Here is a 26,195-nt window from a genome sequence, read left to right as displayed (position 1 = left end):
ATCTTCAGCAGTGCTTTTAATTCTTTTCTTAAAGGAAAAACAATTTATTAACTATAACAATCATCTTCCATCTATCAAGATGATGCAGTCTTATTTCACATTTTAATAATTCAAATATATTTCTAAAGATCTAAAAGGACAAGCAATGAAGAAAGATCAGCTATCATGCATCATTATGTTATTATTTGACTCGACAAAGAAGGTGGAGCTAATATGCTGGGAACACGATGAGGGCATGGACCAAAAGCCCCATTACTCCTCACTTGATGTGTAGATTTTTCAACATTACTGCCTTCTAATAAGTGTTTGCTCCACTGTATGTTCTGATGGCATTGCACCAACCGAAATTTGCTATGGATGGCATTCCACATCATGGGAAAGAAAACCTGTGTATACAACTAACAATGTCATAAATAAGAAAATGGAATCCTAATCACCGAGAAAAAGAACTCCAGTTTGAGGGCTCTAGTATTTACAGCTTTTATCCCCAATTGCAATAATAACAACAGAAAGAGAACTATACATATATTTACACGTGCCCCTTCCCTATCCGATAGAATCTTCTTGAGTAGCTTCATCATCTTCGTCCATTGCATCATCAGGGTTTTGATCCCCATCAGCTTGGTCACAGTCTTCAGTATCTGCATCTGACATTGATCCACCTTCAGCAGTAACTGCATTGCTGTTGTCATTGTCAGTGTCACCCTCTGTATCAGAGTCAGACGAAGAACTCTTCTTCTCTGTCCATTCATCACAACCGTCACCCACAGCACCCACAAACTGTTCCTTCAGATCCGGAGCAACGATTCCGATCATCTCGCTGAGGGCCTGACGTTCCTGATTCAGTCTGGTTGCAACGGCCTTGGAAGACGGTGTACTTTGACTCTCAGCTGCCTGACCATTGCAATCATGTAGAGTGGCACCCCCTTCCCCATCGTTTTTACTTCTTGGAGTTTCATTCTCCCCATGGACAGAAGGTGCGGTGCTGCAAGCCCAGCTTCCAACAACTTCAGAAGCCAGTAGATCAGCTGTTTTGATGGTTCCTCCACCTTCAGTATCGTCCAAGGCTTTTAGAGTCTCAATGGGATTATTTAATTGAGAGGGATGTGAACTCTCCCCACAAATTATTCGGCCCTGTTCTTCAGTTTCATTTACATGGGCTTCATCATCAAGTTGCATTGTGTCTCCAGCAGAAGCACTATGCTTGTTCATGTCGATGTTCCGAACACTGTTGATCCCAGGGCTCTCAGTTTCAAGAACTTGTTCAGTTCCAAAGAGGTCACCATCCAAAGCTGGCGCTGTGCCAATACCATCAATGTCAGAACCAAAACCACCTTTTACCAAATTATCGGTGCTTGTGAACTCCACCTCTTGGGTGTTTTGGCCTTCCTCCTGACTTCTAAAGCCACACTCATGCTTCTCGGTAACACTGGCTCCATTACTAGAAGTCTCAATTTGATCTCTGACAAACCTCTGGGCTGATGTAGCAGAATCTGCCTTGGCAGTGCCATTGCTTTGATACCCTGATACTTCCCTATCCCTGACTGGAGCACCCTTGATTACATTATTTGGATTGACATCAATGTCAACTGATGTGTTCTCATAATTTTCCTCATCTTCCAGAGTCCTCTGCATGGACTTCAGCTGTTCCTGCTGCTTTGCAAACAAAACAGAAATCTCCTCGGTTGTGGAGTAAAATGCCCGTAGCTGTGTTTCTCTGCATAACAGTCACGTATGCTTGAAATAAGAAAATCTGTCTCTATGTTTGAATGTCAAATTGTTGGGAGAGAAGCAAAGCTGGCTGTCCACATCTGTGTAACTGAGCAATTACTACGCACAACAGATGTTGAAAAGATGCAAATCTTAAGTTGACATTCATTATTACTATGATAATTTATGATTCAGAGCATGCTTTCATGCAATTTTGAACTTAGGGAAAGAATATTATCTTGATTTTAATCTATGAACTTACAGCAAAGCAGGCAGTGGCGAGTTGGATACCCATTTGACATCAGAAATAAAATAAGCATCTAAATGAAAAAGGATGAACAATTGAGGAGCTGGAGCACGGACAAAATTCAGTAATAAATGTATGTTGGAAAACTCAAGGAAAAGGTTGTAAAAATTGAGAGGAAACCATCAATTTGGAATTATGGAAAACTGATGATGTTTAGCAACATATGATTAATTTCATATCTGTTTGCCCTTACTTTGATACCACTAACTAAAAATATGCAGTCAATGGACAACAAATGTAAGGAAAATAAAACTTATTAATGGAAGAGAAACTATAAAAAGCAGAGGACCATCATTCCACGACCATGGAGGGGCATAGAAGACCAACCTCTCCCAAAGCAAACACCCTGGGAGGGTTTTTCTGGGAAGAATTGTCAAGTTCCCCTCTAACCAAATGCACCACACAATAGCCATTAAAGCACAAACACTGTCAAGGCCAATAAAATTCTAGCATCTTCCCACTGCCAAAACCTCAAAATCTAATAGGAAATAGCTCTTCCACAGTTTTCAGCATCACTCTCATATTACTAGCAATAAGAACTTGATTCCCCTGGATATTAAAACAAACAGTGGTAAGGAACAAGATTCTCATATAAAGCATAAACCTATATCCAATTTGAGTTGAAGGATTAAATTAAATATATAATCAACAGCTGTTGAGATTTTGATTAAATGAATGACCTAAATTGAAGATAGGTCTTTTTGACTTGACTTAAAGATAGGTCTCTTCCTCTATTTATAATACAAATTAAATACATTCTAATGACCATAATACCCTTAACTCTCACTAATTAAACTAACACACTTAATAAAAGACTAAAAAACCATTAACAAACAGCATATACCCTTATCACCTACTCCAAACAAGGACCATAAGACCAGTCTACCAGCAAATGAGGATCTACAGAAGTAAATATATACCTCAGTGGGTGAACAGGAATGGGTGTAAGAGTATACAGAGTACACATGCATGATGCTGCTGGAAGTAACATTGGTTTGAAGAAAAGTAAAAGAATAGAACTGATCTTTGATTACAGGAATTTAGCCAGACATTATACAGTTCTTCCAAGCTCCAACTTCTTCACAACCAAAATTTCACATGGATCAAATGCTCTCCCCACTTTCTTTTTTAGCATATATTATATGCTATTTCATAAATGTAAGTATTTGAATTTCTCAATAACAGAATTGCCTCAATGTACCATGAAGTCCTGTGACAGTGCAGTGCATCTGTTAAGAACTTTACAAGCTTTGCGTGACCTAATGTAGAACATACTCATTAAGATTCCATATTTGATACAAGAGCCATATAACTAGCAATTCAGACTCTCCTCAACCTTTCATATATCCAAAAAACAAATTAAGTGCTTGAACCAAGGTTGCATCAAGTGCACAAAATATGACATTAACTAGTAACTACTGACCTCAGGTAGGGACTCCACTACACTCATCACATGCCTGCAAGCTTAGATCAGGATTTGGAAGCAAAATAAAATTTGGCATTTGGAAATCAAGTGGTGCAAAGAGCAATCTATAGTTCAGAAATTGATTTGGATAGTAACAGAAGATCAGGAAGCTATTGTTGTTGAGGAAAAAAAAAAAAGGTCGCCATAAATTTTTACCTACCTCCTGCCTTCCCCCCCCCCCCCCCACCCCCCCCCGGGGGCGGGGGTGGCCCCCAAAAATAAATAAATAAACAGAATCAAATCAAAGAAGAAAAATCCAAATATTATCGAGTTCATAACAACTGAAAACAAGTTTTAATCTAGAATAACTTTTTAAAAAGTTGAGACATTTGATAAAAAAGACAGGATTTATATGCCACAATACTTCAATAACTTTTGAGATAACATATCTATTGATTGAAGCCAAGAAACTATAGATAAGTACATAATGAATGAAATTCAAGATCATAGTATGAAATGGGAAAAGGGGCAAGATGTACCATTTCAGCAATCTGGAATTTTAAAGTAAGAATTACTTTTTTGTTTATAGAAAAGGAAAAAATATCATTAAAAAGAAAGAATGTATACATAAAAGAGAAGGACAAGAAGTCCTAAGAAAAAAATATAAAGAAAAAAATTACAATCAAAACAATACAGCCTTCCAATCACGCTGCAAGTCTGAAAAACACACCCTCTTAAAACACCCATCCGCAAAAGCCCAAAACGAAGTCGAATACTGAACCATTGTATCACAAAGCAAATATCAAAGACACCTTTTTCCCCATAAAGACACAAGCATTCTTCTCAAACCAGATACCCCACAAAACAGTAAAAATCCTACACTTTCACAACTCCTCTACAACACCCCATAAAGGAAGCAGCCAATAAATCCTCCACCAGATGGAATCACACCCCCAACTCTCCCCAAACGTATCAAAAAGCTTATATTCCAAACCCTCCAAGAAAAAGAACAGTGCAAAAAGAGATGAGAAACCAATTCTGGACTACTGAAACAAAGAGAGCATGCATCCGGAGATAAAGCCTTACAAAGTCTCCTGCTCTGTAACAAATTGTTCGTGTCAACTCTATTAAGAACAAGAAACCAACAAAAGCTTTAATCTTCGAGTTCCAGGGAATTTTGGCCTTCCAAATACAATAAAAAAGCTCAAATGGCACATTTACCAAAATCAAATGATACAAAAATACTTACAAGAAAAATGCCCCAAAAAATGAAGAGTTGATAATTGAGTGTCCATCCTATTAGAAGGATAGAACCCCTTGAGCAAACACAACAAGCCTAAGAATTCAAGCACCCTATCACTAAGATACCTACAAAAATAAAAAATTCCAAGAAAATTATCCCCATTAATGATCAAAAGAAGAGAGAATCCATTGTAAAACAAGAATAGGCGATAAAGATGAGGAGTGAACAGAGCAGATCTTCCCAGAAACAAATGAGAGACCAGTTTCAAAGAACAAATTCAGTAAATGGAATAAAAAGAAAACAAAGCTGTGAAATGTGCTTCCAAAGACTTCCAAGGAACATCTTGTCTCCATATTTGCATCCCATCATTCTCATGCATGCCAAATTTGCTCTTAAAAATTTTGTGCCAAAGGGAATTCTCCTTTAAGGGCCGCCATAACCATTTACCCAAAAAAACAATATTTTAGACACCAAATTATCAAGACTGAACACCATCTTCCTCTGGCCTACACACTACCTTCCAACTAACCAAATGATCCTTCTCCCAACCTATTAAAAAATTTTAGGGCAACCCCAGGCCACAAGGGTCCCTGCTTCTCTCCAACCTCATACTAGAGGAAATATCTCATCCCTCTCTCAATTCTCCTAGCTATTCCTGCAGGGACTCTAAAAATGAACATAAAATATAGAGGGATACTAGGGTGACGAGCGTAATACAATCACCTAAAGAGAAAAAAAGAAGAAAAAAAAAAGAAAAAGGAGCACCCTTCCATCCATCAAGCCGCTTAGACACCTTCTCCACCACAGGGGCCCAAACCCAACAGACTTAGGATTATCCCCCAAAAGAAACCCTAAATAAGTCAAACTGTCAAAGGCCACCCTAAAACACAACACCCAGCTAAAGAGGCAAAATCCAAAGATCAAGAATCACTCAAGTTAATACCGGCTATCCCACTCTTCCGCAATTTATTTTAAGATAGCACATTTGAAAAAAGATTCATCATGATCACCTAATAAAAAAAATCGTGTCATATAAGTATAAGATACCACTACCCCCTCGCCCCCACTCCTGCCCATCTCACAAAACCTCCTATCTATCAATCTATTAATCTTGTCAACCACAAGAATGAACAAGAAAGGAGAAAGTGGGTCCCCTTGTCGTCTAACATCCCTCAAATTAAACCAAGACCCAGGTTGACCATTAATAGTGCCTAACAAAGAAACCATTAGACAAGCATCCCCTGTAAATGTCCTCCATCTCTCCTCAAAATCGTTTCTATCCATAACCTTTCCACCCAGCTTGATCATAAGATTTTTCAAAATCTATTTCCAACACAATCCCCTCTCTTTCCTCTTATTCAAATCCTCCACAACCTCATCTGCTACTAAAATAACATCCACAAAAGCAATTTTAGCCTAAGATATAGTAACTCCAAGTAATGATGGTAGAATTAATGCTTTCCACAATTTCATTATAATAGAGCTTATTATATGCAATCACTAATTCCTCCCCACTCACGTCCCAACAATCTGAAGGAAAGCTATATTAAAACCAAATGATACCTTATCCCTCTCCATACCAAAGTCCAACACCCTGACTTCACTCTCCTCAAAAGGCCCTCTCCAACAAAAACACTTTATCACTATAAATTGAGCTCCTCTCCAAACAGGAATTAGGAATAACCTCAACCTCCCTAAATTCCAAATCCCTAATAAAATTCCTTCTCATCAACCTATGAACTAATCTAGATATGCAATCACCCCCCTTGACCCATTTAAATTTTTTCTTCCTCCTCCACTTCCTCACTTCCCTAAAGATCACCTCCTCCAGCTTGCTTTTGAACAAGACCCTCTTAGCCAGCCTTCTCACATCAAATTCCTTTCTACCTCTTTCCTATCCAACAGATCAATCTCTTCTAAACAAACATATTTATAACACATCAAGGCAAATAAATAAAATAAAAGAAAGCCAAAAGAAAATGAAAAATAAAATAAAAATAGAAATTCAACCTGACTATAAACAATACAAAACAAAATAAGATAAAATAAAATAAACAAACAAACATATGCTATCAGCACACTACATAGTTTGAAATATGTGCATAGTTAAAGATCAGAATAATGCATGTCAATTCTTATTATCAAATATCAGAGCTAATATCTATGGTTTCTAGGCTCTTACCGAAGCATAATCCTTTCCCTGGCACCTTTTAGCCTCCGTCTCTCAAAATCAAGATCCCTCAAAGCAGCATTAATTTCAAGTTCTAGGGCAGAAACCTTAGCCCATGCTTCTTCTCGAGCTGCCTGCTACCAACAACAACAAAAAGCGTCAGCTTAAAACTAAAGTAACTTTATTAAGATGCCTACGTGAAAATCTTTGATGCTCAAATGCTAATGTATACCATTTTTGGAAGCAATGCTAAAATCCATCAGATCTAATCACAAGCAAAAGGAACCATTTTGGAATGCAATGCAATATCCTTCAGATATATACCAAGCAACTAACCAACCAAAAAGAATAGATAGTTGATAAAAATCAATAAAATAACTTAAAAGGAAGATTGCTTGTCTGCACACATACAATATACTCGTTCATAGTATTTTCAAAATACTTCACAATTCACAGTATGTCTAGTCTAATTAATCATAGTCTGCCATGCGGCAAATCATATAAATGCCAAATATTGCGGCACACCAGCAGTTTACATGTCATTCCCACAAAAAACAAAAAAAATAAAATAAAACAAAACAAAAACAAATATGTTTGAGGAAAACCAGTTTTGTTTTCCCCAAAGGTCGCCTTTGGGGGGGGGATGGGGAGGAGGGGAACTAACTTAAGAGTGAAATTTGAGGCAGGGCCCAAGCAAGTGAAGATTGGCAACGGTAACTACTCAGGAAAGCTGCCGTCCTTGCTTGCTATAATCCATGCCTTTTCTAAGGGGACACAAATAAGTCTTTTATATTTAACTTTTTGAACCTTCAACAGAACAATTATGCGGCATCAAGTATGAAGATGAGGACCATACTGCCTAAAAAAACTTCATATTGAACATTGAAGACATTTGGAGCAGATAAAAAGGACGAATGAAGATTTTCATTTCTACCTTTTCACTGTCAAGCTCTTTCCTCAATCTTTTTACTTCATGCTCAAGTTCTTCCACCCTCTGTTCAAGATGCACAAGAGCAAGATAAACATCAGCCTCACTTCAGAGACAGGTATGCAACAAAACATGCACTGATACAAATGTAATCGCATCATTAGATTTCTAATCTAAGTAGCCAACTAAAGGTGCATATACTTTTCTTCCACTTGCAGAGGCTTGTTGCTCTTCACAAACTTGTGTTTCAAGCTGATGAACCTTGTTGTCAGAGATTACCAACTTTTGCCTCATGTCTTCCTGCAGCGGGTAAAAATAATCCTGAAAACCCAGATGAAGTATGGAAAAATGTTGCTATGGTTCACAGAATACAGCAATGCCAATGATACCAGCTTGGATCTCAAAGTTTCCACCAGTAAACATCTTTCTTTCTCCAATTCCTGAGAGTAAATGAGGGCTAATTCAATCAACTTCTATAAATGAACCATACATACATGAAATCTGTACTTCAAAGAAAGGTCAAAGTCTTTCATGCCTGAAGCTTATAAATAACTTCTTGCTGCTCTCTTTCTCGTCGTAGGGCAGCATCAGACAGACGTTTTAATTCCTCTTGAGCCTCAGACTGAACTCTATGTATTGCTGCTTTTAAATCTGCTTCAGCCTTTTCTCGTTCTTCCCGTCTTTGATCTCGCTCTTCATCTAATTGTGCCTTAAGTTCAGATATAGAAGCCTTCTGACTAAAATAAAGAAAAAATAAGGATATTGTCATCACTCAATGCTTATAAAATCACAAATTATAGTTTGCAGACGAACATTTTCTTCACAAAACTAACACATCAAAGAACTATTCACCTCTAAGAGTTTTGCTATGTCATGCCTACACTTCGAAATGGTTGAAATTCCAAGCTCGAACATATGGCACAAAAATACCATCACTAACTAAAGTGCACAGCTGCTGGGCAGTAATCATTTCAATGCAAGGAACACAGTCCTCATTCAACAGAAGTTTCAGAATGCATAAACGAATATTTCCATATGAGCATAAATTTGACAGAAGGACTCTAGATGGACACTTGGCTTCAGACCAAAGCCTGTGATGGGAGAATAACATTATTATTCAAGAATTTAGCCAAGCCCAATGTTCTAACATGAGCGGGTAAAACTGACTCGTAGGCACAACCAGCATCCAACATGCAAAAACTAGTCCGTATATTCTAAGAGTTAGATGCAATAAAAGCACCACTATTTATTGAGTGGGGGAAATATTACAGTAAAAATAAAAATAAAAATTAAGCGAAAAGAAGTATTACCCTAAGTAACAGAAAGAAAGAAAGACTCAAATAACCATCAATTAAAGTGTGCCTCTGGTAGGTAAAGTGACATCAGTCATTGATTAATACTAGGGCAAGTGCAGAAAACATCTCACAAAGTAGTCTCTTCCAATCCAGATTCTAGATGAATTGCAGTAAGAACTGCCTCCCATCTCAATGTTTTTGCACACGTATATGGGGAAACAAATACGACACTTGAGATTTGTGAAGAAAGGGACAACAAGAGAATGGATCATATACATTTAAAATCAATAAGATTGAGTTTTTATATGTAAAGTGACACACTCCCTTAGAAATCAAAGTGGTAGCTACACTCGGTTTTTACAAAGCTGTCTCCATCCATTGCCTCCAAGTCAGAAGAAGAGACAAATAAAGAGAAAAGATCACTCAATCTTCAAAAAAAAAAAAGGGAAGTGGGATTGCCATTAAATTTTTATAATACGTTATCAATCAAGTAATTGTTTAGCTAATTTATATAAAGTATCGAAAATAAAAAAGGCGCAAGAAGGGTTGACAGTAAGTTTTTATCCTTCTAAAAAAAATAATGTTAAGGCTTGATATACATTGTTGGACCACAACCTAACAGCTTAAGCTTTTAGGTAGAGTGGAATCTAACAAATAACAATATCCGTACACTAATATACTAGAAACATTCAAGACGAAGGCTCATTATGTAAATTATTTGTAGCCATACATTATTGGTTCATGAGACTAGAACAAGAGTCAATTCTAAACATGAAAATACTCAGTCAAGAGGTATCTATAAATGACTAGTCTCATTACTAAAAGTTATCCACCTGAATACGGACTGAGCAGTGCCGGGCATATTATGAATATAATAAGGGTAGGGTGGCAGATTGCTAAAATGGAAAGAGCTTAGTGTCACGAACCAAGCTTGTTCAAGGCAATATTTCTTGCCTGTAACTGCTTATCTTGTATGCATAGGATAGGTTACCATCATGTAAATAATAGTATACATTTTATGCTTTGAGTATGTGTAAGCCATAGCATAAAGTGGGAGTATGACTCCTTGAACATTTTGATGTTTCCTAGTGCTAAAGCTTAAAATAGCATATAAAGCTCTTTAGGGGAGGGAGAATGTTCATTAGTCTTGTAAAACTCACTAGCATTTTGTAAACGTGTTTAGCCTACTTACCTCCCGCACGAAGCACACGTTGCTTACAGAGGTGGTGCTTATGAATTACGTTACTTCAATGTTTACTGCTTGATTGTCTTTTGCTTTCATGAATTGCTTACTGCTTCCACTTACTTTTCATTCAACTGTTGTGAATGTGTTCTTGTGATAAACTGTAGTAATCTTTGGTTGACTAGTTAACCAAGAGTGCTTTAGCTAGTGCTGCATGGCCCTTCATAAGGTGCAAAATGTTCTACCCATGACAATTGGTATCAAAGCTTGGATAATTGCTACATGAATTCCGTTGTCTTCATAGGGGGATTGTACGAAGCATTGATAATAGATGATGCCAACCAATACTAAGGAAATCAAATCGCTAGAGGCATAGGCTGAGATAGCCAACTATGTGGCCGTGGATATGGCCAAACTTGCTGAACGTTTTAATGCATTGGAGGGATCACAACAACATCAATAGGGTCCCATAGAGATGTTAGAGGACCTCCACACAACAGTAGAAGCTTTATAGGCTCAAATGACAGATCTAACTGCTAAGATGAACCTAATGGTCCTAGCTACGGGAAACTCCAATGCTATGGAGTATAGAGGAACAGAGGTGACAGAACCCAAAACATATATGGGTGTCTGATGTGCTAAGAAGTTAGATACTTTCTTATTTGACATGGAAAAATACTTTGATGCAATGAGGACTGACTCGGTAGGAGAAAGTATCTATGGCAATAATATACTTGAGTAGTGGAACAAAACTGTGGTGGCATACCAAGTACAATGAAATTGAGAATGGACACTATTTAGATGATTGTTGGGCAAACTTGAAGAGAGAGCTCAAGGCCCAATTCTTTCCTGAGAATGTCAAGTACAATGATCGACGGAAGTTGCGAGATCTTAAGCACACTAATTCAATCAAGGAGTGTTTAAGCAATTCTCTCTACTTTGATGTTGGATGTTTGGGTCATGTCGGAGAAAGAAAAGTTCTATTTTTTTTTTAGGGTATTGAAACCACGGGTAAGGGCAAAACTTCATCAACAAAGAGTTCAAGACTTGTCTACAACATAGGTTGTCACGGAATGCTTGACTAAATATGCTGGAGAGAGTTCCCCAATGTCCAATGAGAATGGCGTGGGTGGAAATAGTAGAAAGTCTTTAAAGGGGGCAAGCCCAAAAGTGGGGGAACCTACACTAAGGCATCAACTTCAAAAGAACTTTTGTCGTCTCAATCGTTCAACACACTCTCGATAGTAAGGGTAACTCACAAGTCATCACTCAATGCTTTACAAGCTTCCATTGCAAAGAGAGCACTAGAAGATGATGAGGATGAGGAGGAAACCCCAAGTATGGGTGCAATACAGTTAACGCATTGGAGAGGCAAACAAAAGAGGCAAAAATACCCAAACAAAAGGGTTAATATTTGTGGATCTATGGATCAAATAGAAGAGCACCCGTGCTATGATTGATATCGGGGCAACCCGTAACTTTGTCTCACAAGCAAAAATGCAAAAATGGAAGCCTACTCCTAAAGTAGCCAAGCGACTGTAAAACTTAGACAGTGGGTGGGATGTGCAAAATTCACAGTCGTGTTATTGGATGATTTCTATGTAGAGACCCAAACCTTCAAATAAGCAGGGTTCGTCGACGAAGGTCGCCTTCGTCGATGAGGTCCCTATAGTTCCTCGTCGATGAAATTCAGAGCCTTGTCGACGAGGGAATACCGAGGGGTTTTGGCAGGTTCTCAGGAAATCCTCATCAACAAAATTCAGAGTCTCATCGATGAAGCCACCGCTTTGTCGACGAAGTTGACTCAGTCAACGGTGCCTTAAAGCTTCTTTTGGGGTTGCTTTGGGGTTAAGAAAACATAAAATATCTCTCTCTCTCTCTCTCTACCACCGAGCTCTCCCTCTCTCTCTAGAATTCTTCACTGTTCGTCGTCCGTTTCCAAAAATGGAGGGTACTGCGTGGATCAGAAGAAAAAATTCTACAATTCTAGCGGATCGGATTGTCGTTTCGGAGATTTTCAGGTTTTCCCAAAAATCAAGGTAGCGATCTAATCTTAGTTTTGATTGGATATTTGGATAGTAGAAGAAAATATAAGGTTATGTTATGTGGTTCTAGGTTTTCGAGAATCCAAGTTGTCGGTTTGGATCGTTATCGTACGAAGTTTCGTTTCGAGTTTAAGGTAAGGGGAATTTGATTACAACAGTCATTTTATTTAAAAATAAACCTCTAAAAAGGTAGTTTATGTTATTATGTATGATTTAATTGCTTATTTGCTAAATTCTACCAAGTAGAAATGCCAATTTTACGATTTTACGGTTTTTGGTAAAAACGAGGATTTCAGCGTATGATCTCCAAACTTTATGAAAATCATTTATTTGTATGTATACTATGGTAAGAGATGCTCGAATCCTTTATTTGTTCATTTAAATGACGTTTATGGAATTTCTATCATTTAGTGGGTTTTGGAATTAAACTTGTGTGATATATGTTGAAATAGAAATGTATGAATTTTCTATACTATTGATATAGATATGGGAACGAAGTTCCAATTCGTTATACTGAATATGTTGAAATGGAAATGTATGAATTTTCTATATTATTGATATAGTATGGGAACGAAGTTCCAATTTGTTATACTGAGAATGTGAAAAACAGAGGCCGGTGATACACCAAACTGAATCAGTAAGCAAAAAGAGGTAAATTGAGTGGAAAGACACCGGTTTGAACCCAATGTGATGATCTAAATTTTTGAAAAATACTGGAATTGCACAGGTTACTATTTTGCTATAAATTGTATATATGATACTGGCACCACAGCTTGTGACCAAAAGGAGTTGAAAGATACTCCAGTAATAGGGGTTGAAAGATACTCCAACGTAAGAAGTTGAAAAAGCTTCAATAAAAGAGTTGAAAAATACTCCAATTCGGGGGTTGAAATAAACTCTTAGGGCTAGGTACCGATTGCTAGAAGTGCAACCATACATGAGAAAATCAGTATGGGTATATTAGATGGTCGACCTACGAGGAGTTAGTAAGCTGCTGGTAAAAATAAACCAGAGGGCGGTCGGATCATAAAAGATGCTCAGCTTTGTCTGCACGAATAGGACACTGTCAGAGGCAATCAGTGCACAACTCGTGTCACGGGGTAAACAGGCAAATTGTCATACCAAGCTAGAGGTGTTCTAATAATTATATGCATGATTTAAATATTTGATGTGCAGAATAATGTTATATGATACATTATTAAAAACAAATGTTTCAAATGTATGAGTTCTTATGAAAATGTGCATATATGCAGTCACACACTGTTGTAACACTTTCTTCCTTATTGAGAGGTGTCTCACCCTATCTTACAACCTTTGTTTTCAAGTCCATCAATACGTTGGTCCTAGTAGATAAAGGGATTGGGGAGATTATTTTTTATTAGCTTACGTAAGAATTTGAATCCTGTATTAAACCTAGATGAAAGTCCTTTTTGGAGGGTTGTAACAACAAGATTTATTCTATGTCTGGTTTTATGTAATTGTGGATGTATTAGTAAACTCTGGTATAAGGCTGATAGAAATCCCAATGGATGTTTATGTTTTTCCGCAACATTTACATCGTGATCATGTATGATTTATACCCGTATGTCCCTGTTTAGGGCGGGTTGTTTATGTATCTTGAACAGGCACAAGTATTTGGTATAAGTGAGTGACACCTGGGTCCATATGAAGGGCCGAGTCGTATAGTTAGTATCAGAGCCCGTAGCCAGTCGGAAGTATGATTTGATTCATGCTGTCTGGTTAGGGATATGTGCTAAAGTAAGAAGTTGCTAGTTGTGATAGTCTAGAATATACCAGAATATAGGACAAGGATAAGACCTTGGATTTTGCTTTGTATATCTGGAGGCGTAAATCCATTGATAGACTTCTGTGTTTTTCTAGATTAATCAAAAGGTTCAAGAAAATCACGGCAATCCATTGACAGTTTTGTGTCATAGTAGAATAGTGGAATTTGAGTTAGAATGAGGATGTCAAATTTATGGGGTATGTACTGTTGAAAATGTGAACTTGGAGAATTGACCTTATATTGTGATAGTAGTAGTTGATAGGTAGGTTATTACCTTTCTAATGGGTTCTCGTAATTATTTTCAGGATGGAATCCAGGGATATCACTGCCAACATGGGTGGCAGTAGTAGTGAGGGTGACGGCCCTGAGGCTGGTAATGACTCCACTAGTGTGTTACGTGACTTCGCACAGCAGCTTATGGCTGAGGTAGTGAAGACGAATAGGGGGCAGGATCGTCCTACAACTGAGTTGGGTTGCTCCATTGAGCAGTTCACCAGGTTGAAGCCCTTGGCTTTTGTGGGCAGTGCAGATCCAGTTCGTGCTAAGAATTGGATCCAAGAAATCGAGAAGATCCTAGACGTGTTGAACTGCACTAAGAGGTAGAAAGTCACCTTCGCCACATTTAAGTTGGCAGGGGAGGCTGAGAGATGGTGGGTGTCTGTAAAGCAGATGGAAGAGCACCGACCGATACCAATAGCGTTGACGTGGGCCCGATTCAAAGAGCTCTTCTTTGAACGTTATTTTCCGGTCACAATTAGAAACACGAAAATGGAGGAATTCATAAATCTGACGCAGGGATCATTACAGTGCAGCAGTACGTTGCCAAATTCCAGGTGCTGTCTCGATTTGCTCCATTCGTGATTCCTGATGAAGCGAAGAAGGCGTGGAAGTTTCAGAAGGGTCTGAGGAGTGAGATCCGTAAGCAGACGGCGATCTTGCAGTTGCAGGACTTTGCTACTTTAGTTGATAAAGTCACGATAGCAAAGGAGTGTTTGCTAGAGGATGCAGAGGTTCAGGTTACAAAGAAAAGGCCAGCGCCTCCTAATTCTTTGTCGAGGGCAGGACAGGGTAAGTGGAAGAAGAACAGTGGTAGTACGTCCCAGAATACCGCACGTGTTCCACGTTGTTCTTTATGTGGTAAGATACACCATGGGCAGTGTTGGTTGTCTACGGGGGCCTGTATGCGATGTGGTAGACAAGGACATCAGATGAAAGACTGTTAGATGCATAGGAATAGTGGAGCCTCGCAATAGCAATACAGAGGGAATGCTCCGACACAACGTGGCGGTCAGCAGGGGGGTACGGCCCTAGCTAGGGTGTATTCTCGGACTCCTGGTGATGCTGAGAACACTAGTGATATAGTCACAAGTATCATTTATGTGCTTCCTCATAAAGCTGTAGTATTATTTGATTCCGGGGCAACACATTCTTTTATTTCCCGAGGTTTTGTTAAATTGTGTGGATTAGAAGTGCAATTGTTAGATTATGAACTACTGGTGGCTACACCGTCTGGATCTAAGGTCGGGTGTAGCAAGGTAGTTCGGAACTTCCCAATTGAAATACAGGGAAGGATACTACCAGTTGACTTTGTGGTATACGACATGTATGGCTTTGATATCATCCTAGGGATGGACTGGTTGTTTTCCAGTTATGCCAGTATTGATTGCCACAGGAGGGAGGTGCTGTTCAGACCGCCAAGAAAGCAGGAATTTCAATTCCTTAGATCGTGTGTGTGTTCTACACCATGTATCCTTTCTGCTATGCTAGTTAGGAGACTACTCCTTAAAGGGTGCCAAGGATATCTGGCATTTGTGAAAGACACGCCAGCAAAAGAACGGGAATTGGAGATGATTACTGTGGTACGCGAATTCCCTGACTTGTTTCCAGAGAACTTACCAAGATTACCTCCGGACCGTGAGGTGGAATTTGCCATAGAATTAGCTCCGGGTACGACGCCGATATCGAAAGCTCCGTATCGTATGGCTCCAACTGAGCTAAGAGAGTTAAAGGAACAGCTTCAAGAGCTGTTTGACAAGGGGTACATTCGACCCAGTGTTTCTCCTTGGGGAGCACCGGTGTTATTTGTGAAAAAGAAGGATGGGTCGATAAGGATGTGCGTTGACTATCGAGAACTGAATAAGGTGACGATAAAGAACAAGTATCCGCTACCCAGGATCGATGATTTGTTTGATCAACTTCAAGGCACGCAAATCTTCTCTAAAATTGACCTACGATCTGGGTATCACCAGCTGAAGGTGAAAGCGGTGGACATCTCGAAAAGTGCATTTCAAACCCGGTATGGCCATTTTGAATTTATGGTTATGCCTTTTGGTTTGACTAATGCACTTGCAGCATTTATGGATTTGATGAACAGGGTTTTCCACGAATATCTAGACCGGTTCGTTGTGGTATTTATTGATGATATCCTAGTATATTCTAGGAGTGGTGCAGAACATTAAGTTCATTTGAGGCTAGTATTGCAAATGCTTAGGGATAAGAGGTTGTATACTAAACTGAAGAAGTGCGAGTTTTGGCTTGAACAGATTGCATTTCTGGGGCACGTGGTGTCCAAAGAAGGTAGATCAGTGCACCCGGGTAAGATAGAAGCAGTAGTGGACTGGACGAGACCGAAAAATGTTTAGGAGCTCAGAAGTTTTCTAGGTCTTGCAGGTTACTACCGTCGGTTTGTGGAAGGGTTCTCCAGTTTAGCAGGTCCCTCGACAAAACTTACGTGGAAGAACGTGAGATATGATTGGATGGATGAGTGCGAGCTGAGTTTTCAAGACCTGAAGCGGCGATTGGTCACTGCTCCAGTTCTAACTCTTCCATCCAATAATGGTGGTTTTGTTATATACAGTGATGTTTCGAAAAAGGGTCTTGACTGTGTTCTAATGCAGCAGGGTAAAGTAGTGGTTTACGCTTCTCGTCAACTCCAAGAATACGAGAAAAACTACCCGACGCATGATTTGGAATTAGCAGCGGTAGTGTTTGCACTGAAAATTTGGAGGCACTACTTGTACGGTGAAAGGTGTGAGATTTTTACCGACCATAAAAGTCTTAAATACTTTTTCACCCAGAAGGAGATCAACATGAGACAGTGTAGATGGCTTGAGTTGATTAAAGACTACAATTGTACTATTAGCTATCACCCAGGAAAAGCTAATGTGGTAGCTGATGCTTTGAGTCGGAAGTCTGTTGATGCATTAGTCTCAGTAGTGGAGGTTCAGCATCAGATCTGTATGGACCTTGAGAGGTTGAGTTTGGAGGTAGTGGAAGGAAACCACCAGGCTGTCCTTGCTAGCTTGGTGGTACAACCGACTTTGCAGGAGAGGATCCGTGTGGCGCAAAGGGAGGATCGTGAATTGGTTGAGATTACGGAAGGAATTCAGAAGGGGTTAAAGCCGGATTTCAGTATCTCTGGCGATGGGATATTGAGATTTCGTGGCAGAATTTGGGTACCGAATGATGGTGGGATTAAACAGGTCATTCTAGAGGAGGCACATCAATCACTTTATACTGTACATTCTGGTAGTGCAAAAATGTATCGGGATTTGAGGGAATCTTTCTGGTGGACCAACATGAAAAGAGAGATCGCCCAATTTGTAGAGCAGTGCCTGACATGTCAGCGAATCAAAGCAGAGCATCAAAAGCCAGCAGGACCACTTCAGCCACTTGACGTCCCTGAGCGGAAGTGAGAACACATCTCGATGGATTTTGTGACGGGTTTACCTACGATGGTGCATGGGCAAAATGTCATATGGGTTATAGCAGATCGGTTGACGAAGACTACACATTTCATTTCAATCAGAGTCAGCTACTCTCTGAATAGGCTGGCAGAACTTCATGTACAGGAGGTGGTACGACTCCATGGTGTCACTATTTCTATTATTTCAGATCGGGATCCGCATTTTACATCTCGTTTCTGGAAGAGTTTACAGGATGCCTTGGGATCGCGATTGACGTTCAGTACGTCTTTTCACCCACATACGGATGGACATTCGGAGAGGACTATTCAGACGTTAGAAGATATGCTGCGGGCTTGTGTACTAGAGTTTGGTGATAGTTGGATACGATATCTACCGCTTGTTGAATTTGCAGACAACAACAGTTACCAAGCAAGTATTGAGATGGCACCTTATGAGGCATTGTATGGTCGTCAGTGTCGATCTCCATTGTACTGGGATCAAGTAGGTGAGTGGCAGATACTAGGTCCAGAAATGGTTTAGCGGACCTCTGCAAAGATAGCATTGATCAGGGAAAGAATTAAAGCAACTCAAAGTCGACAGAAGAATTATGCTGATCCTCGTCAACGAGAGTTGGAATTTGAGGTAGGAGATATGGTATTCTTGAGAATCGCTCCGATGAAAGGGGTGATGAGATTCGGAAAGAAGGGGAAGCTAAGTCCTTGATATATCGGGCCTTTTGAAATCCTTGAAAGGATAGGTTTGGTTGCTTATCAAGTGGCTTCACCTCCAGCATTATCTAGAGTCCATGATATATTTCACGTGTCTGCAGTGAGGAAGTACCAGATCCATCACACGTATTGAGTTACGAACCTCTAGAGATCAGTGATGTCTTATCGTATGAGGAAGTACCAATGCAGATATTGGATTGGAAGGTGCAGCAGTTACGGACTAAGGAAATACCTCTCGTAAAGGTATTATGGCGTAACCATGCAGCAGAAGAAGCTTCATGGGAACTAGAATCTGAAATACGCCAGAAGTACCCGCAATTACTTGATAGTACGTAGGTATATAGTAGTGTAAGTGGTATAGATTGAATGATGGGATCATTGGGAGAGTTTGTTTATATATGTAATCTTCCAATGTATCCTTTGTGTAACCACGGTATTCCTCCGCCATATGTGAGGATATGTAATGAATTTGGACCAAAGTCACTTTGTAGGTGACAGTCAACTTTTTAGTAAAGCGAAATTATAAGAAAAGGTTATGTTAATAATTGTTAAAAAATTTCGAGGACGAAATTCTTATAAGGAAGGGAGATTGTAGAGACCCGAACCTTCAAATAAGTAGGGTTCGTCGACGAAGGTCGCCTTCGTCGACGAGGTCCCTATAGTTCCTCATTGACGAAATTCAGAGCCTCGTCGACGAGGGAATACCGAGGGGTTTTGGGAGGTTCTCGGGAAATCCTCGTCGACGAAATTCAAAGCCTCGTCGACGAGGATGTCAGCGTCCTCGTCGACGAAGCGGTTCTTTTGGGGTTGCTTTGGGGTTAAGAAAACATAAAATATCTCTCTCTCTCTCTCTCTCTAGAATTCTTCGTCGTTCGTCGTTCGTCCTTCGATTCCAAAGACGGAGGGTATTGCGTGGATCAGAAGAGAAAAATCTACAATTCTAACGGATCAGATTGTCATTTCGGAGATTTTTGGGTTTTCCCAAAAATCGAGGTAGGGATCTGATCTTTAGTTTTAATTGGATATTTGGATAGTAGAAGAAAATATAAGGTTATGTTCAGTGATTCTAGGTTTTCAGGGTCGGTTTGGATCATTATCGTACGAAGTTTCGTTTCGAGTTTAAGGTAAGGGGAATTTGAATACAACAGTCATTTTTTTTTAAAACTAAACAGCTAAAAAGCTAGTTTATGTTATTATGTATGATTTAATTGCTTATTTGCTAAATTCTACCGAGTAGAAATGCTGGTTTTACGATTTTACGGTTTTGGTAAAAACGAGAATTTCGGTGTATGATCTCCAAACTTTACGAAAATCATTTATTTGTATGTATAATATAGTAGGAGATGCTCGAATCCTTTATTTATTCATTTAAATGACGTTTATGGAATTTCTATCATTTAGCGGGTTTTGGAATTAAACTTGTGTGATATATGTTGAAATGGAAATATATGAATTTTCTATACTATTGATATAGATATGGGAACGAAGTTCCAATTCGTTATATTGAATATGTTGAAATGGAAATGTATGAATTTTCTATACTATTGATATAGATATGGGAACGAAGTTCCAACTTGTTATACTGAGAATGTGAATAACGGAAGCCGATGATACACCGAGCTGAATCAGTAAGCAAAAAGAGGTAAACTAAGTGGAAAGGCACCGGTTTGAACCCAATGTGATGATCTAAATTTGTGAAAAACACTGGAATTGCATAGGTTACTATTTTGCTATAAATTATATATATGATACTGGAACCACAGCTTGTGACCAAAAGGAGTTGAAAGATACTCCAGTAATAGGGGTTGAAAGATACTCCAACGTAAGAAGTTGAAAAAGCTTTCAATAAAGGGGTTGAAAAATACTCCAGTTCGGGGGTTGAAATAAACTCCTAGGGCTAGGTACCGATGCTGGCAATGCAACCATACATGAGAAAATCAGTATGGGTATATTAGATGGTCGACCTACGAGGAGTTAGTAAGCTGCTGGTAAAACTAAACCAGGGGGCGGTCGCATCATAAAAGATGCTCGGCTTTGTCTGCACGAACAGGACACTGTCAGAGGCAATCAGTGCACAACCCGTGCCACGCGATAAACAGGAAAATTTTCATACTAAACTGGAGGTGTTCTAATAATCATATGCATGATTTAAATATTTGATGTGCAGAACAATGTTATATGATACAGTATTATAAACAAATGTTTCAATGTATGAGTTCTTATGAAAATGTGCATATATGCAGTCACACACTGTTGTAACACTTTCTTCCTTATTGAGAGGTGTCTCACCCTATCTTACAACCTTTGTTTTCAGGTCCATCAGTACGCCGGTCCTAGTAGATAAAAGGATTGGGGAGATTATTTTTGGTTAACTTACGTAAGAATTTGAATCTTGTATTAAACCTAGATCAAAGTCCTTTTTGAAGGGTTATGACAACAAGATTTATTCTATGTCTGGTTTTATGTAATTGTGGATGTATTAGTAAACTCTGGTATAAGACTGATAGGTATCCCAATGGATGTTTATGTTTTTCCGTAACATTTACATCGTGATCATGTATGATTTATACCCGTATGTCCCTGTTTAGGGCGGGTTGTTTATATATCTTAAACAGTTACAGGTATTTGGTATAAGTGAGTGACACCTGGGTCCATATGAAGGGCCGGGTCGTTACATTCCAAGTGATTCTTGGAATGGAATTCTTGAGGAAGACTAAGGCAGTACAAATGTCATTAGCTAGTTCTATTTGTCTGATGGGAGACCACCATAGCATGGTGCAATTCGTTCCAAATAAAGGAGACGATGAAAAATTCCTATCTACAATGCAACTCTAGGAAGAAAGGGGATGAATAGACATATCTTGCCATGTTGTAGTAGACAAAGATGTAGGCCACGAGTGGGCGCTACTGCCATTCAAGCTGTGTTGGATGAGTATAAAGTTGTGATATTAGAAAAACTACCTCACAAGTCACTTACTTCCACGACAAGTGTGGAGCATGAAATCAAGTCATTACTAAGAGTGAAGTCGCATGCTAAAGGGTTACATCACGTAGCACCTCCAGAGTTAGCAAAGTTAAGGAAAAACCTTGATAAGTTATTGGTCGTGGGCTATATACGTCCTTCCAAAGCACCATTCAAAGTACCAATGTTGTTTCAAAGGAAACATACAAGAGGATGCGGATGTCAATGGATTACCGCACACTTAACAAGGTGCACAACAAGTATCACATTCCTCTGTTTGTTGTTCTATTTGGTCAGCTAAGTCATGCAAAGTACTTCGCCAAACTTGACTTGCCAGTTAGACTATTATCAAGTGAGGATAGCATATATGAATGTACTGAAGACAACTTATGTGACATGGTATGGGACATATGAATTATTGGTGAAGCCCTTCAAGTTAATGAATGGGCCAGCAACATTCTGCACCTTGATGAACTAGTTATTTCATAGGTACCTCGACAAGTTTGTTGTCGTTTACCTAGATGACATTGTTGTTTACAATTCCACTCTAGAAGAATATAAAGAGCATCTACGGAAGCAGTTCAACATGCTAAAGGAGAACAACCTTTATGTGAAGAGAGAGAAGTGCTTTTCGCTTAGGTGGAACATCAAATTCCTTAGTCATATGATCGAGAAAGGTCATATTCAGAGGTAAGAACTATTTAAAACTAGAAGATCCTAACGACAATGAATGAGTTGCATTCATTTCTTGGAATTGACAACTATTGCGGGAAGTTTGTGGAGGAGTACTTGGAAAGAGAACTACCCTACTGACAAAAACGACTAAAGAAGGGTAAGAGGTGGAACTGTACAAAAAGTGTTGGGGAGCCTTTGACAATTTGAAGGAAGCCATGATGCGAGATCCAGTACTTACTCTTCCAGACATCATGAAACCTTTCAAGGTACAGACAGATGCATCAAACTATGCGCTTGAAGAAGTCTTCTAAATAGGATGGACATCCAGTTGCACATGAGAGTTGTAAGCTTTATAAAGCAAAGTGGAAGTAACAACTCAAGAGAAGGAGATGCTAATGGTGATACATTTCCTTCACATGTGGCAGCATTACCTACTTGGGTCGAATTTTGTGGTGAAAACTGATAACTCAGTTGTTAATCTCTTCTTTACATAGCTAAAGTTATCAATTATCACCCAAGTAGGCCTATCACCAAGAATTCCCGACTAAGTTTGATTTCTTATTTGAATACAAAGCAAGGCGAATGAACCAAGTCACAGATGCACTGAGCAAGAAGGTCGAGATTGCAGCCTTACAAATGATAACTCGACAATAAGTAAGGTTACTACAACAATGTGGGAGCGCATTAAGAAGAAACTTACCAAAGATCCAATTTCCCAAAATCTCATGAAGTTGGTCGAAGAAGGCAAAGTGTGCGAATTCTAGTTAGAAGATGGATTGCCGATGACATATGGTAACCGAATCTTTGTGCCTCGACCCAAAAATCTGAGGAAGACACTACAAAGAGAGTGTGATGACAGCATGTAGGCAAGTCATCTAGGATGGCATCACACATTGACATTGTTGAAGCAAAGGTATTACTAGCCACAAATGCATGATGAGGTCGTCGAGTATACCCAAAAACTTGTCTTGCCTACAAGCAAGACATGGTGGAGCATAACAAGATTGCAAGGCTACTAGAGCCTCTTCAAGTATGAACGAGAAAATGGGCGAGTTTCTATCTTGACTTTATCACCAGCCTGCCTAGAGACAAAGACGTAGGGTCTATACTTGTGGCCATAGATAGATTTTCAAAGTATGGTGCTTTCATACCCCACCAAAGTACTATTCGAAAGAGAAGACAACAAAATTGTTTTTCAAACATATTGTGAAGTATTGGGGTATTTCCCAAGGCATTATCATTGACTAGGATTCAAGATTCAAAGACAACTTTTGGGTAGAACTTTTCAAAATCCTCAAGTCACAGCTTGACATCTCTTCAAGCTATCATCCACGGAAAGATGGGTAGATGGAGAGATTGAACGGGCTTTTAGAGGAGTGCTTGCACCATTTCTTTAGTGCCAATCAAAAGAATTGGGTGAACACATTCGATCCCAAAAAGCTCAACAATGAACAAGAGTCCTTTTGAGCTTCTTATAGGCTAGCAGTCGTTGTTACCTCACACAATGGATGAGTCGTACAGAGGAAACCATTCAAAAGCATACATTTTCACCAAAACCTAGAGACAGAAGCAGAGATTGCCCGGGCATACCTAAAGAAAGCTTCCAAGTAGATGAAGAAGTTAAGAGATCAAGGAAGGAAACTGTTGCACTTCAAAATGGGTGACTTGGTGCTTGTTAAGCTCCATCTTGAACAAATCAGGTCACTACAGGGTCCATTAAAACATATAAAGAAACACATAAAGTAGCATTGCCACAAGCAAATGGTTGGATGTCTTTTATAGTAATAGTGCTTGGTTATATGGACTCACAGATGTAAGCAAGCATTTAAATTACATTTCTAGACTTTGTTTATCTTTATTAGATAGCTACCATACTAATAGCAGTAATGATGGGAACTAAAGATATTTGAGCCACAATATAAAGATTTAAACCTCTCAAAAAGTTTCCAAAGCATTTCTTTCTCAATGGTAGGTGTGAAATGTAGATGCATATCTATATTTCTATAAAATATAACTACATATTATATGGATGTTGAGAAATTAAGAACAAAGCTCAGGGGAAAGGGTAGTTGAAATGACTCATTTCATATTTCACTATGTGCAGTTGGGGCCAAATAGATGCCAACAAGGAAAATGATTAATGAGGTAGAACACACTATTAGGATGAAACTAAGACCACGAAGAACATGACGTGACTTTAATTAGAAAAGATTCAATAAAACTTTATTTTTAGGAGAGCAAGACATGTCGTATAAATATATTTGAATGGAGAAGAGGATCTATGATTCCATGTAGCAAGCTGGGCCAGCTCCAAACACTTGGGATAAAGGCTTGCTGCTGTTGTAATAAAAGACTTTTTCAGGGTAAGAGCTACAAAGTATATGCAATTTTTGAAGTAAAAATTACAATTCATCCTTCTTTTGCAGACCATTTTCCAGTCTACTCAGAAACATCTAATATTTTAAAATTTCTCTCATGGTGACATGTCACAGTCCGACTATTTTCACACCCTTGTGAAGGGCTGTGCAGCACTAGCTAAAGCACTCTTGTTTAACTAGTCAGCCTATCGTTTACCAACATTCATCCACGAAGCACTTTCATTAACATTCATTCAGATAGCAGCAGAAACAGTAATCAATTCATGAAAGTCATGGTAAGCAAGCAGTAAACATTGAAACAAACGTAATTCATTAACAAATCCTCCGTTGACATGGTGTACTTAGCGAGGGAGGCAAGTAAGCTAAGCACGTTGACAATTGCTAGTGAGTTTTACAATGACTGATGAACACTCACCCTCCCCTAAATAGGTTTTTATGTAATTATCATCCTGGCACTAGGAAACATCAAAGTGACCGAGGAGTCATACTGCCTTATTTGGCTTACAAAGACTCTACTAGCAGAAAATAACCCTACACTAGTATTTACATGATGGAAACCCATCCCAAGCACATGAGATAAGCGGTCACAGGCAAGCATAATGCCCTGAACAAACTTAGCTCGTGACATTCTCCCCCACTTATGCGGTTGACGTCCTCGTAGACTTTTGGCGGTAGGTACACTTCAAATTTGTCCACGAACGGTTGAATATCTTCCGCAGAAATCCAACTGATTTCTTTGTCATAAAGGCATTTCCACTTCACTAGGAACTTCTGCCGCTTCTTCCTTGAGGATATGAACTGTCTGTCTGCAAGGATCTCTTCAACGTCATGTCTTTCAGGTTGCACTATCTTCAACTCTGCTCTGTTGAACTGACTTCTACTCAGGTCATTGGTGTTGGCGTTGAACGGCTTGAGGCAGCTTACATGAAGCTGCGGTCTTCTCCCCTTATCTGCCCACTTCTTCATCTGCTCAGAAGCTTTCTCCAGATAGGCTTGGGCAAACTCTACATTATGTCTCCCTTCATTGGTGAAGATATACACCCTGGGACTCTTTTGTCTGTGCGGCTCGCCCACTGTGTGAGGTAACAGCGGCAGCTGGCCTGTAACAAGCTCAAAAAGGCTCTTGTTGGTTGTTGAGCACTTTTGGGCGTTGCCACAGAATGGAGTCACATCAAGTAGTTGCACGTCATTCTTTTGGTTGTCATTGAAAAAATGGCACAAGTACTCATCTAGCAGCTCTCTGAATCTCTTCATCTGTCCGTCTGTCTGTCGGTGAGAACTCGAAGAGATGTCAATATGTGACCTGAATATCCTGAAAAATTATGTCAAGAAGTTGTCAGCGAACATTAAGTCTCGGTCACAAATAATAACTTGGGGAACACCCCAAGGTTTCACAATAGTCACAAGGAACAATTGTGTCGTCTCCTCTGCCGAACAGTACTTTGGTGCGGCCATGAAAGTACCATATTTCTTCCGCTCCCCCTTGTCTGGTTGGCAAGTGAGACAAGTTTTGGTATAATCAACCACATCATCCTACGTGTGCGGCCAATAATACCTTCCCAGTAGTCCTGTCATTGGAGTAATTCTCCACGAATACCCCTCAACGAACTTCTTGTAGTAATTAGTAAGGCCAAGAAAGGAACGCAACTCCTTCACTGTCGTGGGGATCTTCCATTCTTGAACCATCCTTACCT

At 39.3% G+C, this 26,195-nt stretch overlaps 1 protein-coding gene across 4 annotated transcripts in view; it reads right to left on the bottom strand.

Annotated features, from left to right (window-relative positions):
• Positions 1 to 319: 319 nt before the first annotated feature.
• Positions 320 to 26,195, bottom strand: part of LOC131166072 (uncharacterized) — a 49,101-nt gene continuing 23,225 nt past the window's right edge. For 2 of the 4 annotated variants that reach the window (XM_058124306.1, XM_058124308.1), the window contains exons 8-13: positions 8,299 to 8,500; positions 8,153 to 8,203; positions 7,965 to 8,063; positions 7,770 to 7,829; positions 6,848 to 6,972; positions 320 to 1,717 (exon numbers count right to left, since the gene is read on the bottom strand). In XM_058124306.1, the coding sequence (XP_057980289.1) occupies positions 547 to 1,717; positions 6,848 to 6,972; positions 7,770 to 7,829; positions 7,965 to 8,063; positions 8,153 to 8,203; positions 8,299 to 8,500 (1,708 nt within the window). In that variant the 3' untranslated portion in view covers positions 320 to 546. The remainder of the gene's footprint in view (positions 1,718 to 6,847; positions 6,973 to 7,769; positions 7,830 to 7,964; positions 8,064 to 8,152; positions 8,204 to 8,298; positions 8,501 to 26,195) is intronic. The other 2 variants (XM_058124307.1, XM_058124309.1) reach the window with 1 other exon arrangement.

This window comes from Malania oleifera, chromosome 10 (genome assembly GCF_029873635.1).
Source record: "Malania oleifera isolate guangnan ecotype guangnan chromosome 10, ASM2987363v1, whole genome shotgun sequence".
Taxonomy (NCBI): domain Eukaryota; kingdom Viridiplantae; phylum Streptophyta; class Magnoliopsida; order Santalales; family Ximeniaceae; genus Malania; species Malania oleifera.
This window is presented reverse-complemented; position numbering and strand designations above follow the sequence as displayed.